Source organism: Borostomias antarcticus, assembly GCF_949987555.1.
Source record: "Borostomias antarcticus genome assembly, chromosome: 8".
Taxonomy (NCBI): domain Eukaryota; kingdom Metazoa; phylum Chordata; class Actinopteri; order Stomiiformes; family Stomiidae; genus Borostomias; species Borostomias antarcticus.
Genome location: NC_140241.1, coordinates 29,785,616 through 29,801,314, shown reverse-complemented (window position 1 = coordinate 29,801,314; position 15,699 = coordinate 29,785,616). Strand labels below are relative to the sequence as shown.

Below are 15,699 nucleotides of genomic sequence, written 5' to 3'. Positions count from 1 at the left end.
GGACACTTCGACATGTGGACAGTCGGAGCTGGGATTCGAACCACTGACCCTTCGATCATTGAACGACCCGCTCTACCAACTGAGCTACAGCCGCCCCTCAATCTGAGATCTGTGGACAGGGAAGCCAATGGTGTCTGCAGGCTGTAATACTGAGGTCCTCTATAGGAAAGCACAGAGCAGACCTTTCTTCCTCATGGCTCGGCTCCACTTAATTAACGAGGCAACACCAGGTCTATGGAGACAAACACGCTGAACAAACTGGTGAGGAAGGCCAGCTCTGTTGTGGGGCAACAACTGGACAGTCTGGTGGAGAGGAGGATGAGGGACACTGAAGTCTATCCTGGACAGCCCCTCCCATCCCCTCTATGATGAGCTGTGGCAGATGGGGAGCACCTTCAGCTACAGGTTCATCACTCCCACCTCTGCAGAACAGAGAGGTTCAGGCGTTCCTTGGCGTCAGCAGCCGTCAGCCTGTATAACAGTGCTGAGCCCTTCCTCTCCCACGCCCCCTTCTGCCTGTATAACAGTGCTGAGCCCTTCCTCTCACACGCCCCCGTCAGCCTGTATAACAGTGCTGTTCCCTTCCTCTCACACGCCCCCTTCAGCCTGTATAACAGTGCTGAGCCCTTCCTCTCACACGCCCCCTTCTGCCTGTATAACAGTGCTGAGCCCTTCCTCTCACACGCCCCCGTCAGCCTGTATAACAGTGCTGAGCCCTTCCTCTCACACGCCCCCGTCAGCCTGTATAACAGTGCTGAGCCCTTCCTCTCACACGCCCCCGTCAGCCTGTATAACAGTGCTGAGCCCTTCCTCTCACACGCCCCCTCCTGCCTGTATAACAGTGCTGAGCCCTTCCTCTCACACGCCCCCGTCAGCCTGTATAACAGTGCTGAGCCCTTCCTCTCACACGCCCCCTCCTGCCTGTATAACAGTGCTGAGCCCTTCCTCTCTCCCTCTCTACCTTCCTCTCACACGCCCCTTCTGCCTGTTACATGTCACTTTACATGAGATAGTTTTTATTTAATTATTTACAGTCTAGTTTGTTAGTTATTTCTTTAATGCTTAATGCTTATTTTACTATTTTACTACAGTAAAATCATCCGAACTTCAGAGATCCGAACCTCCCGGTCTACCGGACAGGCTTAAAATATTTTTCTTTTTTTTAGCCTGCTATCTGGTTACTAGTATAATTACATTTTTACCACATGGTCCAATGATCGTGCAAATGTCTGCTTCATTTTGAAGACATTTTCGTTAACACTCATAAAATTAGTGGAATAAGATCAACGGAATTGCAAAAAAAAAAAAAATTCATAAAATAAAATACATATCGACAGTATTATTATCAAATGACCATATTATGCATTAAAATAAGATACTCTTTCTTTATATCTCTTGCTCTCTCCCCTCTTCCTCCCCTCTTCCACGACCTCAGTCCAACAATAAGATTGAGTTACCCAGCATGAGCAACCACGAGATTGTCCCCAAAATCGTCATGAGGAGTGACAGTGCCAAAGAGGTGCAGAAGAAAGCCCTTGAGTCGTTCAAAGCCAGCGCCATCACCAGCTACACCGAGATCCGACTCAGAGGGCCCAACGTCACACTGTTGCTCGGCAACAGGAACAGTGCTGCAGGTAAGAAACAAATAAAATAAATAAACATAGCAAACAAACGGTGGAACAATCCCTTTTACAAAAAGATCCAGTAGATATGGGAGTTATGGCGAAAAGGAAGGCTTTGAACACAGTGAAAGTGCTGTTTTAGTTGAAAATGCATCTGAAGATGGCTTGATATTCCTAGAATGGCAGCAGACCTTTGTCAAGAACTACCCAGATTGTTATGTGCGGTCCATTTCCCTTTAACAGAACGCTTCGTTATTGAGGAATGTGCTAACAGGATCTCAGAAAGAGCAGATAGAAGCCTATGAATGTCGATGAAGTGTCTGGTTATGTTTTTGACACCGATTTTTTTTAGCCCCAGAGCCAGCCCCCACTGAGAGAGTCCTCACCACCAGCAGCACCACCCACACACCCCTGCTCATGAAGCTGTACACCTCCCCGGACTTCCGCTTCCCCCTGGACCCCAACACCAAGGTGCAGAGTGACAAGAGGGTCTACGCGGAGGTAAGATGCCCGTTTTGGGACCCTCCTCTGAAACCACCCCCTCTTCCCAACCTGAACAAAGCCGGGCTGAGTTTCCCAGAGGCATCGTAGCGCTACGTTCATCGTAAGCTATGGCGTTCATCGTAGCGCTACGATGAACGTAGCGCTACGATGCCTCTGGGAAACTCAGCCCCGAGCTTTTAAGACCGTTCTGTTAATCTCACACCAGAAATCAATGTATTGTGTTTGCGGGGAGGGTACGTCACTTTGACGAGCAAACACATTCAAGGACGAACTCTCAACGGCTCACAAAAGCTGCCTTGAAAACATACTGGAGCACATTTTCCGCGGCTCAATTCCTCCCGTGCTCCCTCACCTCTGTCCCCCCAGATCTTGGCGCATACCCTGGGAGAGATCGTCCTGAACATCAAGGTGATCAACTGCTCGGTGCGCTCCAAGGGCCCGTGCCCTGTGGTGAGGGACATGCCCTTCAGACCCGAGACCTGCTCCGCCGCCGTGTGTCACAACAGCTCCCGGGTCAGCTTCTCCCTGGAGCTGCTGCAAGACCTCGCCTCCAGCACCTGGGACCTGGAGTGCTCCGTCAAGCTCTGCTTCAGTGGGGTACGTGCTTGTGTGGGTTTGGCGGAGGGGGGGGGGGGGTAAATGTGCGTTTGTGTGTGTGTGTGTGTGTGTGTGTGTGTGCTGTGGAGGGGAGGGGAGGTGGGTGGGGGGGGGGGTGCTCCGAAGAACATTTTCTTCTTTAAATCAAGGACAGTACGTTCATATTCCACAAATCACACAACACCTGAGGTAATTAACGCTTGCAACGTCAACAGGGATCCTCATTGTGTTTCGCTAAAACAATGTTTATGCCAAGTTAGCTGGGCAGACAGATCCAAACCTTTGATGCCTTTAATCTCAAAGCTTTACGTATATTAGTAGAGTTTAATGGTCTGTCTCTGATGTGCTTCTCTGGATATTCTCACTAGAAATGTGGAGATGGCGGAAGAGTGAAGAGGAACTTGGAAGTCACCCAGACGTACATCCCACCACCGAGTGAGTTTAACTTTAAACTTCAAAGTGATAATTTCCCCTCAAGTGTTGTGGGGTTGTCGTTTCCTTTGGCCCACGAGCTACGCAGCTGTTCTGCTCTGTGTTTGCTAACCAGACTTGGCACCGCGCATTACAGTGCAGATGTCATCGTTGGCCCATCTCAGGACCACTTTCAGATGTCCATACTGTCTGTATTTTTAGCATGCGTATATCTTTAAACATAAACTCCTTCAAATCCATCTTAAATGTGACCTCATTACAGTCCAGATGTGTTTCCTTTTCAAGAATACGAAATTCTGAAACATCTTAACTGTCTAATGTCAAATATAACAAAAGGAGAATAATCACACTGTCTCACCGATCTCAACAATCCTGCTCCCGGAACATTCCACCTCATCCTGGCCTGGCATCGGTCACGACAGCCTCACCGTCAGCCGCCGTAGGCCACGCCCGACGTCCGCGGCGGCGTCCGCCATGAGCTGTCATCGCGCCGACGGGGTCAGGATGTGCGGAGGGGTCGGCGAGGGGATGCGAGGGTGGGGCCTCGTCCTTTAGGAAAGCCTGCAGCTTGACCTTGTGGCCACAATCAGCAGTAATGATCCCCGTGGGGGTGCGTGTGTGCGTGTGCGTGTTTTTGCGTGCGTCCATTGTGTCGGCGGGGGGAGGGGGGGTGGCGGGGGGGGGTTGGCAGAGCGACCGTCGAAACACAGCCCGCAGGGTCTGGCACTATTGTTGGAGGCAGAGCAACACAAAGAGGGGAAGGTGTTGCTCTTCAAAGCAGGGGGAGCGTCTCCGGACAGATGAGACAGGAACAGACCGGCGCATTCCTCACCGGCTGGAGGAGGCCTGGGGGAAGATCATTATTCTTGTTTTTTTTTTTGGTTGAGGTAAAAAAAACAAGGCAAACGTTATTTGGGATGAGCCTCAGGTTCATGTTTTGCCTCGGCGTAAAACCTGCCAGCCTTGGCCTAGAAGCTATTCTCTCCCCAATTTCCTCTCGCTCTCTCCTCTCACATAGGAGTAGAGGAGAATGCAGGTTGAGGCATCATTTGGGGTGTTGGAGGTGGCTGCCTGCTAGCCAGTCTAGTCTGGTCTGTTTCATGACATGGGAAGGTGATGTGAGTGTGTGGAGGGATTCTGGGATTTGTTGTTGTTGATGGAGGACGGGAACTAGTGGCCAGCGAACACGTTTCCTCTCATTAAACTCTACTCTCATTAAACTCTACTCTCATTAAACTCTACTCTCACTAAACTCTACTCCCATTAAACTCTACTCTCATTAAACTCTACTCTCATTACACTCTACTCTCATTAAACTCTACTCTCATTACACTCTACTCTCATTAAACTCTACTCTCATTAAACTCTACTCTCATTAAACTCTACTCTCATTAAACTCTACTCCCATTAAACTCTACTCTCATTAAACTCTACTCTCACTAAACTCTACTCTCATTAAACTCTACTCTCACTAAACTCTACTCTCATTAAACTCTACTCTCATTAAACTCTACTCTCATTAAACTCTACTCTCATTACACTCTACTCTCATTAAACTCTATTCTCATTAAACTCTACTCTCATTAAACTCTACTCTCATTAAACTCTACTCTCATTAAACTCTACTCTCATGAAACTCTACTCCCATTAAACTCTACTCCCATTAAACTCTACTCTCATTAAACTATACTCTCATTAAACTCTACTCTCATTAAACTCTACTCTCAGTAAACTCTACTCTCATTAAACTCTACTCTCATTAAACTCTACTCCCATTAAACTCTACTCCCATTAAACTCTACTCTCATTAAACTATACTCTACTCTCATTAAACTCTACTCTCATTAAACTCTACTCTCATTAAACTCTACTCCCATTAAACTCTACTCTCATTAAACTCTACTCTCATTAAACTCTACTCTCATTAAACTCTACTCTCAGTAAACTCTACTCCCATTAAACTCTACTCCCATTAAACTCTACTCTCATTAAACTCTACTCTCATTAAACTCTACTCTCATTAAACTCTACTCCCATTAAACTCTACTCTCATTAAACTCTACTCTCATTAAACTCTACTCCCATTAAACTCTACTCTCATTAAACTCTACTACCATTAAACTCTACTCTCATTAAACTCTACTCTCATTAAACTCTACTCTCATTAAACTCTACTCTCATTAAACTCTACTCTCATTAAACTCTACTTTCATCTCTACTCAGGCAACTATTTATTGACCTCCAAGCTCCTTTTAACCATACCTACCCAGTGACTCTACACACACACACACACACACACACACACACACACACACACACACACACACACACACACACACACACACACACACTCAATTATTTTAGAATTATCTCTGAAATAATTCTCACCAAAGTGTTGTGCAGTCCAAAGTATATCAGCAACAGTGCTTCCTGCTGGAGGGCTCACCTGCTGTGATTGGCCAGGATGTGGACAACCCCCACCACCCCTCCTCTTTAGGTTGTCCTTCCTGTTTGGAAGCTGTCTCCCAGGAGGCTGCTGGGAGTCATGGTGCAGGCCAGCTGTCCCATCCCCGTCCCCCCACCTGCACGCCTGCCACATCCTGGCCCTGTTTGTTCAGCTTTGCTGTCCAAACCCCAGCGTGCAAATAATAGCTGCTCACTAGATCCTTTTCAGTTTGCTTAGAGGAGCGATAGAGGTACGGATGATGCGGTGATAGCCATGGTACATTTCATATCTGAGCACTTAGAAGATCCGACTGTACCTCATATGCACAGCATTTGTTTTGTTGATTTTAGTTCAGGGTTTAACATGATACAGCCCTAGCCCTGGTCTACTCCACCGGTTAATACTGCACACCGGTTTGGTGTCGCAGCGCTCACACCCGCCTCATCGACCCGCCTCTCAACGACGCCTTGTGCATCGTGACAGGATGCCTGCGTCCCACTCCTGTGGACAACCTTCCCATCCTTGCAGGCATCCAGCCCGGTGGCCTCCGCCAAACAGGAACCACAGCACGTCTCGCTTGCCGGGCCGTGGAGCATAACCACCTGCTCGAGTCGAGATATTCTTTCGTGCCGGCCGCAAGCAGCAATGCAGAGATCTTAACATCAGCGAGGCAGGACTGGCGGACTACATCTGGCGTGCGGAGAGGGAGGCGAACACCTCCAGACTCATCCTGGCCACCGGTCCTTCAACCGGTCAACCAGGACTGTCCGATATATCGGACACCCAACGGAATGCATGTCCTGACAGTTGTGGATTCCTTGCTGCAGACAAAATCAATATTATAAGAATTAATTTATCCCTGTGTCAGTAAAACTGTGGCAAATTATGTAGTGACAAGACCTGGGAAGATAAGGATATGTATTTTCTTTGTAGGGGTATCTTCGCATTGTAGGCGCATTTGCATTGCGTGTTGTATTTGAATCATCTTATGTTTGTACGGCTGCACTAGGGCACTTTATGTACTAACACATTTATTTACTGTATGTGAATACTTTCTCTCTCTTCTTTTTTATGGCTGCAGCATGGGTGACAACTCAAGCCACATCTTCCATTTGTGAAACATTAAAGTTGATCTTGAATCTTGAACACCTTGAGCGCTTTTTAAAAACAAATTCGAAAGGAGCACACAGCAAAACAGTGATGATGTAGGCATCAACAGGGTCATTATCTATTTCCCGTGCTATTTGTTGATAATCCAGTGCTACCACGATGATTAATGAGTAGTATTAAAGAACAGGCAGGTCATCAATTATTCAAATTGCTTGAAGCCTCTGGTCGTTTTCATTTTGACAACATATAAATGCTGCATCCATTTTGACAGTAGTTGCAGTGTGGATTATGTAACACATATTCCCTGCTTGGCTGTAAATCCTCATAACATTCTTTATGGAATGTGAGTATTGTCCTCAGAGGCACCCCGACACTCCAAGGCGCTAAATATGATAAAAACAGATGCACAGATGCTCAACTCGCAGCATGGCGGCAGGAGGCGCAGCCAAACAAACAGAATGCAGGTCCCCTCATCCTTCCTGCCTCCAGTTTTTCCTGTCCTTCAGGGAAAAGAGAGAGCTAGCTGGGGGCGCGTTGGCCCAGCAGAAGGGCAGGTGAGGGGAAGAGTTCACACAGGATGGCTTCTGCCTGGGGTAGCGACGATTAGCTTCCTCACACATTCTCAGGATCCATGTTGGAGAGTTTCCACTGATGAAGAAACTGGGAACTGTGTTTTTGTGTATGTGTGTGTGTGTTTGTGTGTGTCTTTGCATGTATGTGTATGTATTCTTGTTTGCGTGCTTAGTTGCACACATATTTGTGTGTGTGTGTGTGTGTGTGTGTGTTAGTGGCCCAAGTCCAGCGCCAGCCTGTTTTCTCACTTGTCAGCAGTGCTGATTTCAGAGTTCCTGTGAGGCTGAGTGGCATATTTAGTCTCTGCTGTTGACTCCAGAGTTGTTTTGTTTTGACCACGTCTGTAATCTCTGGAATGGCGACAATGCCACCCACAGACTGCCCGGGGGCACTGGAAGTGCCAGGATGTGTGACCGTAAACTTAACTTCACATCACATGATGCAAAAGGCCAAACAAACCAAGTACACAGCATCCAAACACACTGTCGCAAGAAACTTTTTTGTTTGCTCTCGCAATTGATTACATATAATTACTGTGTGTGTTGCAGGACCATGCATTGACTTCGGCCTGTCTGCTGTGCTTGGAATCGCCTTCGGAGGGTTCCTGATTGGGGTCCTCCTCATTGGAGCGCTGTGGTTTATCAAGATCCGAACAGGTGAGTGTGTAGAAATCTCATCCAGACTGAAACAGGTGTGTAGATATCTCATCCAGACTGAAACAGGTGTATAGATATCTCATCCAGACTGAAACAGGTGTGTAGATATCTCATCCAGACGGAAACAGGTGTATAGATATCTCATCCAGACTGAAACAGGTGTGTAGAAATCTCATCCAGACTGAAACAGGTGTGTAGATATCTCATCCAGACTGAAACAGGTGTATAGATATCTCATCCAGACTGAAACAGGTGTGTAGATATCTCATCCAGACGGAAACAGGTGTGTAGATATCTCATCCAGACTGAAACAGGCGTGTAGATATCTCATCCAGACTGAAACAGGTGTGTAGATATCTCATCCAGACTGAGGTACTGTCTTTCACTGGACTAGATTTTGACATGGTATCATTCTCTCTTATGGGATGCAGGATACCCCAGCGGACTGGACGGGACTTCAACTGCAGCAAATCTTTCAGGTGTGAGACTCCACAGCAGTTTGTGTAAATGTTGGCAGTTAGCATATGAGTTAAATAACACTATGCTAATTTTGACAGCAGTTAGCATCGTCATAAGTTGGCGCAATTAAATTATATTAACCACTATTAGCATTCAAGCATCATTAAACACGTGAAAATGTTAACAGTTTCATATTCCAAGAGGTTCCAACTTGTATGGTCTTTTTCCCTAGGATGTCCCTGCTCTCTGACCAAAAGACAACCAGTCTCACCCAACCCCTCCCCGTCGGAGAACAGTAGCGCCAATGCCAGCATTGGCAGCACACAGAGCACGCCCACCAGCAGCATGGCGTGAGAGCATCGCCACCATTACCATCACCACCACCACCACCCCCTTCTCTGTCACTCAGAAGGTTTTGTGCTTTTTGGTTGCTATTTCACAATGCTTCACAGAAAGCACCCCCCCACACACACACAATTTGGTTGTTACAGAAAAAGCGAGCACACACACAATCTCTCAACAGTGACCACACCCCAAAATATGAGGTCAGGGGGCGGGGTAGAATGTAGTATGGGAGGGTGAGGGCCAGGGAGGAGGGTGGGGGATGGCAGCAGTCTAGTCAGGACTCCTTAACAACCACTCATCTCTCTCTCCAGCCTCCCAGAGCCTGCTAGACAGGAAGTCAGAGAGAGAGCGCAAAAAAAAGCCCTCAGCTCCCAGCAACAGGAAAAACAAAGCATATCCCCCAAGAACTAACAGGAAATTCACTGCATTCTTTTCAAAGAATTGTGCCTCTCTGATGGCGGCACAATACGAGTGAGGGGAAAAAAGAGACAAAAGATTGACTTTCAGAAAATGTTATTAGAGAAACAGTTTTGCCTCTCAACCTCCACAATTACTGTGATTGATGTAGAAGGTCTTTTCAAAGAGAGGCCGGATGTCAATTCCAGTTTTATTCCATCAACTTGTGTTCAGTTTAGCATTATCTGGGTGGCTGGGAGATAAATCATGGATAACTTTTTGAGGCAAATCAACAAAGCTAAAATGCCGTATGTTCTCTTCCCATCCCAAGGGGTAACTGTCTTAATTGGAGCTAGGAGAGATTGGGAAAAGGCTACCTCTTAATTTATGTAGAAGTCTGCAGGGTTAAATATGACCTTACAACAGGCTTCTCTGGTGAACTAGTCCAATAGCTTCTATTCTCTTTCTATTTCATTTTCTTTCATTCCGTTTCACTTGACTTACATCACATTGTTATGCTCCGAGCCATTTGTTACTCATAACCAGACTTTTAAAATGATGTTTTCAAACAAGTCGGTGCCCCAGCGGGGCCCTAATGAATGCAGTTTTATGATGTTGTTGTTTATATTGTTAAGTTGTAAGCGCATATTCTCTTCTTCCTAAGTGCCAAACAAACTCCAAACCAAAGAATATTTTATATATTTACCCAAGGGTAGCCGCAAATTAGGCTTCATGAAGAACATAAAGATTGTAAATCTTATTGAATCAACTCAGGAATCACAATATTTGCCAGTATTTTAATTTAAAGAAAAAATATTGAATAAATTGCCAATAATATCGGTATCTGAAAAGAGAGACGGTTGAACCGTGAGCGTAAACCCATTCTTTGTGTAAATGTACAAATTAAATGTATTTTGCTGTGTATTAGCTCTGGCTGATCTCTTTAAAAATACTGTCTGAATATAACAAACCATGTAGTAAAGGCCTGAGTATGAACTGCCCTCCAAACGTTACACTCAACCACATCTCTTCAAGAAACGGTCATTGTCATCTGATTTCAAAATATATGTTACAATTTATTTTATGTTTTTTCATGTTCAATGACCACTATATTGTACAAATAGGAGTCTTAAGATTGGATCAACACATTTTGAGTTAGTATTTGTAGCAGATTTTAATAATTTATTTGTTTGTCATTATCACCAAAACCTAGATATCTTAAACCAAGTTAGCTTTCAGAATTCTGTGCTGCATTTCAAAATTGCCCATATTTCCTCATCCAAAAATGATGTAGCTACATTTCCATTTGTGTATATGTGTGTATGTGTGTGTGTGTGAGTGTGTGTGTGTCTGTGTCTGTGTGTGTGTGTGTGAGGGTAGGTGAAAGAGAGGTGAGAGAAACGCAGGAGAAATTGCCACTTGAGTATTTGTGCAATATTATGAAGTAAACCTGGATGTGATGTCCTTATAGTTTATTTTGTAAAAGTGTGATATTTTATATTTCTTATTCCATAAATTCTGTTTTATTGTCTCTTTTCACAGTGAATGTTCCCTAATGTGGCACTTGTGGAATGCACAGTTTTGTTTTTACTTAGTAGTCATTTCTAACCATGTATGCATCTCTATAGTCTACCATTTGTTTTGTGATGATTCCAAAACTGTTAGCCATAACTGCCATGGATAGCTATTCAAACCGCCGCCTCGCTTTCTTACATAAAACTATTTTGTCGCTTTAGCTCCTCTATTTCTGCTCTTCCCCTCATGCCAAGATCCCCTGCCGACCAAAACCAAAACCTCTCTAACAAGACGGGCTTGCATGGAGTCTGTTTACGACACCCCAATGGTGTCATGGACTCACGCCGTCCTTTGGCATACCATCTTTGACCCTACTTCCAAATGCCGCAGTGTTGTGTAAGTGGATGAGCAGGCAGAAGGAGGCCTGTAGTATCAGGCACACAGTGATAGCCAGGCTCAGTCTGAGCACAGACAGAACACAGCGAGAATCAGATGGGCTGTCAGTCGAATTCACTCGTTAACCGAGCTTATCCCAGCCCTATCTCTGACAGGGCCTCCCTTCACAAGAGGTGCACACACACACGCACGCACACACACATACACACACACACATACATGCGCACGCACACACAGACACACTGAGAGATAGTGTCTCTCCTCAGCCTACACCATGATAAATAGACACTACTAAAGAGAGGTGTGTGTGTGTGTTTGTGTGTGTGTATGTGCGTGCGCGTGTGTGTGTGTTTGCGTGTGCATGTGTGAATGCGTGGTTGTGCAAGTGTTGCACATTGTCTTTCTCTTGGTTACTGAGTGACTCAACACCAGGAGTTGGGATGCTAGTGAGCCTCTAGGCTTCAGACTGCTTGTTTCTGTCATAATATGCATTGAAGGTCACTGAGCATAGGCTTGTGGGCATTATATACAGTCTAGTGTACAGTCTGAATAGTGAACACATAACACCACCTCTTAAATATAATTCGCTATCAGGCATTATCATTTCACCAGGGGTGCGTTCAAATTCAGCGAACATAGCAAACGGTTTTCAGTTAACTTTGTGTTTGCCACAGACATTTGAGAACATAAGCGCATGGTCTGAAAGGGTTGTTTGTAGTGAACAAATGGATGCTGAGGGAAATGTGAATTGTATGATTGATGACATTAATTTAATACAGGAAGCCATTTCACTTTCAACTAACGTTAAGTTGCAGCACTACAGTATGTACTAGCAGCACTACATCCAAAACATATCATCCAGAAAACCATTGTTAATCACAGAAGTGGCTCTATAATGACGTGAAACAAAATGGCAATGCAGTCTGTCTGGCTACTCGTCGCCATGTGTTTTTATGTTTAATACAAACAATTTGTAAATTTTACAGTTCAAATAAAACATGTTCGCCATGAACATTTGCCTCTGTTCGCTAAATTTGAATGCAGCCCAGGTATCTGCTGAGAATATTTACAGCAACAGCTTGAGGGAGGTGATGCAGGGGATAGAGTGGCACACACATACACACACACACACACACACACACACACACACACACACACACACACACTGTATACAGTATACAGATACTGTATAGAATGAAAAAATTACAATTATCAAAAGGATCAGCTCCCCATTAGAAGAAAATGCACACGCACACATGCACGCACACACACACACACACACACACACACACACACACACACACACACACTCCTTCCTTCCCAGGAATACATTCACAGTCATACATTTTGTCTCTTAAGTAAGGGTAAGCAGAGACATACATACATTTCCCACATTGTAATCATTCAAACTGGCTTGCTGTGATAGAAATGAGCCTTGCATAACGAGGCGTGTTCGTGAGTAGAATGGCTCTGTGCAGGATGTCACTCGTTAAGACTGCTGACCACGTTTTGGAGTCTGTGTGCAAACAAAATGGCCGTCCTCATTCTATGCATGTTGAAAAATATATACAGTACTGTGGCTGGGGCGAATTCTTCATCCCCAAATCTAAAAGTGCCTTTGTTGTACAGTATAATGACCAAATACAATTTAATATGTATTGTATGTTGTCTTTGAATAAAACATATGTTCTATTTGTGTATTAACCGTCTTAATAAAAGGAATACCACCAACAGTTTCACTTTGTAATGAATCACTTTCTTCTTATGTCAGTGTCTTTAGATCTCTGTCTCTGGGAGAAGGGTGGGTTTGAGAACTGTTTCAGAGAACACTGCCGTGTGGAACACAGCCACTCAGAATGCTGCAATGCTCTGGTTTCCCACAGAGCTAGTCACACAGTACCACACAGCAATTATAATCCAGCAAGCTGGGCAGACCGCTGGCCAGGCAGGGGGCAGGGTCACATTTTATTCACATTCACACATATTATTCACTTGAGATTAGGTAATGAGTCAAGTACCTTGAGCCAGCGTGTTTTGGGAGGTAGAGTTCTTATGAAAAGATGGTTGGATCATGTTATGAGGGGTCCAGCAGGATTGGGAGTGTTCATTGTTTCTGCCAATGGCAAAGTTGACTTTTCTGCCCCTGTGTGGTGAAATCTCTGTATGACTTACAGTATACAGAATGCAACATAAACTGCATGTCAAAGTCACAGCTCACACTGATTGATAATTAACTAATTGATATACAGCTGTGATAGAAAACTGCAGGTAAAGGGTAAATAACTATATTAACTATAATAAATAGTTTAGATACATATACTCCTAACCCTAACATGATACACAAGTATACATACTGTAGGCCTACAGTATAGAAGGAAAGTCTAAACACACTCCAGGAATTAATACACAATACTTCCAAATAGTTAAATAACTTATGCGTGTACATATTGTGGTTCTAGCTGAGTGTTGGAATAAACCATCTTTATTTTGACAACCTTGAATTTCAAAATGCCAACTGTTCTGCTCTGTGAAGTTTCAACATTCCTGCCAACCAACCACACAGGAAATTATTTCTCAAAAAATCAGCCGCCATATGCTTCCACTTAATGAATTTATTTTTATTTTTTAAACTGCACGCAGACAGAAAACATTTCAGCAAATCACACAGGCGGCTGATTCTCTACCAGCCTGGTCCATTGATATACTGCAAAAAGAGAAGAAAAAGAAGAAAGGCTTCTAGAATGTACAGCTCGAAGAAAACAGCTCAGCGGTTGAAGGCTTAGTGAGTCACATGAGTCTGAGGTCTCAACGGACAGTGTTCAAAATAGAGATGTTGTTTCTTGTTACTGCTATTGTTGAATGTCCCAGGATTCCATAGTGCTGCCTATTCTTTTGTTGTTACACAACTAGCCTACTGCTGAGAAACCCGTCCACCGTGGATACATTGTCTGAGTGTGTCTGAAGCAACCGTACAGGCTGTGATCCTGAAGAGTCTGTGACTGTGAGTGAATGTGGATGTGTGTGTGTGTGTGTGTGTGTGTGTGTGTGTGTGTGTGTGTGTGTATGTGTGTGTGTGCCTACCTGCTTGCATGTGTGTGCATGTCACTGGGCCATTATCGCAGATGTGCTTGGACATTACTGAAGCCTGACATTATCCCAGGCACATCTGTGCGTCGCGTGTCCACAATGTGTTTGGGTGTATATGTTTGGGTGTATGTGTTTGGGTGTATATGTTTGGGTGTATGTGTTTGGGTGTATATGTTTGGGTGTATATGTTTGGGTGTATATGTTTGGGTGTGTATGTTTGGGTGTATATGTTTGGGTGTATGTGTTTGGGTGTATATGTTTGGGTGTATGTGTTTGGGTGTATATGTTTGGGTGTATGTGTTTGGGTGTATGTGTTTGGGTGTATGTATGTTTGGGTGTATATGTTTGGGTGTATATGTTTGTGCGCCTGTGTTTGCTTGTGAATGAGCACGGGAGTACGTGTGTGTGTCCTCTCACACCCGAAGCGCGTGGCGAGCGTTTGTAGCCGACTGTAACGTGCTATTTGTGTTTGCGGCGCCTGTGTGATAGTCTCTACGGGAAGCAGTGCACTGAGCTCAAACATATTCATACTCACCTCCAGCTGCCCATATCCCACAGATTGCTCGATAGATTCCCTGACATTGCTGCATTTTTAAGCACCTCCTCTAGAAACTTCCACTACGTACACTTCCACTATACCTACATACATAACTGCAGCATGTACAGTAACATAATTCCTAGAGGCAATACTGCCTGCTCTGTTATTGACCACATGGGTCTGAAACAATCAGTTGCTGAAGGGATGAATAAGTGATTATGCATTAATGCACATCGATATGTGTGCATATGCAATCACACAGCCAGACCTCAGAGAAAGGCCAGGCTTTTCCTAACTACTGTGTGTATGAAGGCGACCCCACGTCTTCACCTCAGGAAACCATTAAGGACCATTTCAAGTGTAGTTCAGTCGAGATCACGTCAGTCAAAATTGACCCATTTATAAGCATGCAACAATATATACAGCATATACATTTTTTACGCATATGAATTTTGGCGGTGTGATCTGTACGGGGGGCCCCCTGCCTTCCACGCATGTGGAAAGCGGCAATCTAGATGTTCCCCCCTTCTGGGCCGCCTGGCCCAGAGTGCCGGAAGAGGGAACGGCATCTAGCCCCCTGCCTCTATGACGATCAGAGTGGGCCGCGATCGGGAAGACGCTCGGAGGTAACTCAGCCCACTAAGACCGTCAAAGAGCGCCACAGGGGGACTGCTGTACATTATAGTCCCTGGCCTCCACGGGCCGACGCTTTATGGAGTCCGAAGGAGATACAGCCTAGTGTCTCTGCCTCCATGGTGACCGGAGGGACCGCTGGATGGCCCCTAGACTAGACTAAGCTAGTGTAATTCCTCGGCTTCCACTAGACGCATCGATACGAGCGATCAGCAGTAATGGCAAGAGCGAACGATGACATGTTTTGACAGCTTAAATACATGCGCTCTAGCGAGCTGAACCAATGCTATGACAGCTGACAGTCAGCTGATGGGTTGCGTCATACGGGGTGTGACTGATTAGCCTCTGACGATTAGCCCGGCGTTGACATCCGTGCGTCGCCTGAAGTTA

The 15,699-nt window shown here is 45.1% G+C and overlaps 1 protein-coding gene across 1 annotated transcript in view; it reads left to right on the top strand.

Annotated features, from left to right (window-relative positions):
• Positions 1-12,773, top strand: part of eng (endoglin) — a 47,488-nt gene extending 34,715 nt beyond the window's left edge. The window contains exons 8-14 of the mRNA XM_084442154.1: positions 1,436-1,634; positions 1,975-2,123; positions 2,493-2,723; positions 3,092-3,158; positions 7,833-7,940; positions 8,372-8,419; positions 8,632-12,773. Coding sequence (XP_084298280.1) covers positions 1,436-1,634; positions 1,975-2,123; positions 2,493-2,723; positions 3,092-3,158; positions 7,833-7,940; positions 8,372-8,419; positions 8,632-8,753 — 924 coding nt within the window. The 3' untranslated portion in view covers positions 8,754-12,773. The remainder of the gene's footprint in view (positions 1-1,435; positions 1,635-1,974; positions 2,124-2,492; positions 2,724-3,091; positions 3,159-7,832; positions 7,941-8,371; positions 8,420-8,631) is intronic.
• Positions 12,774-15,699: the final 2,926 nt, after the last annotated feature.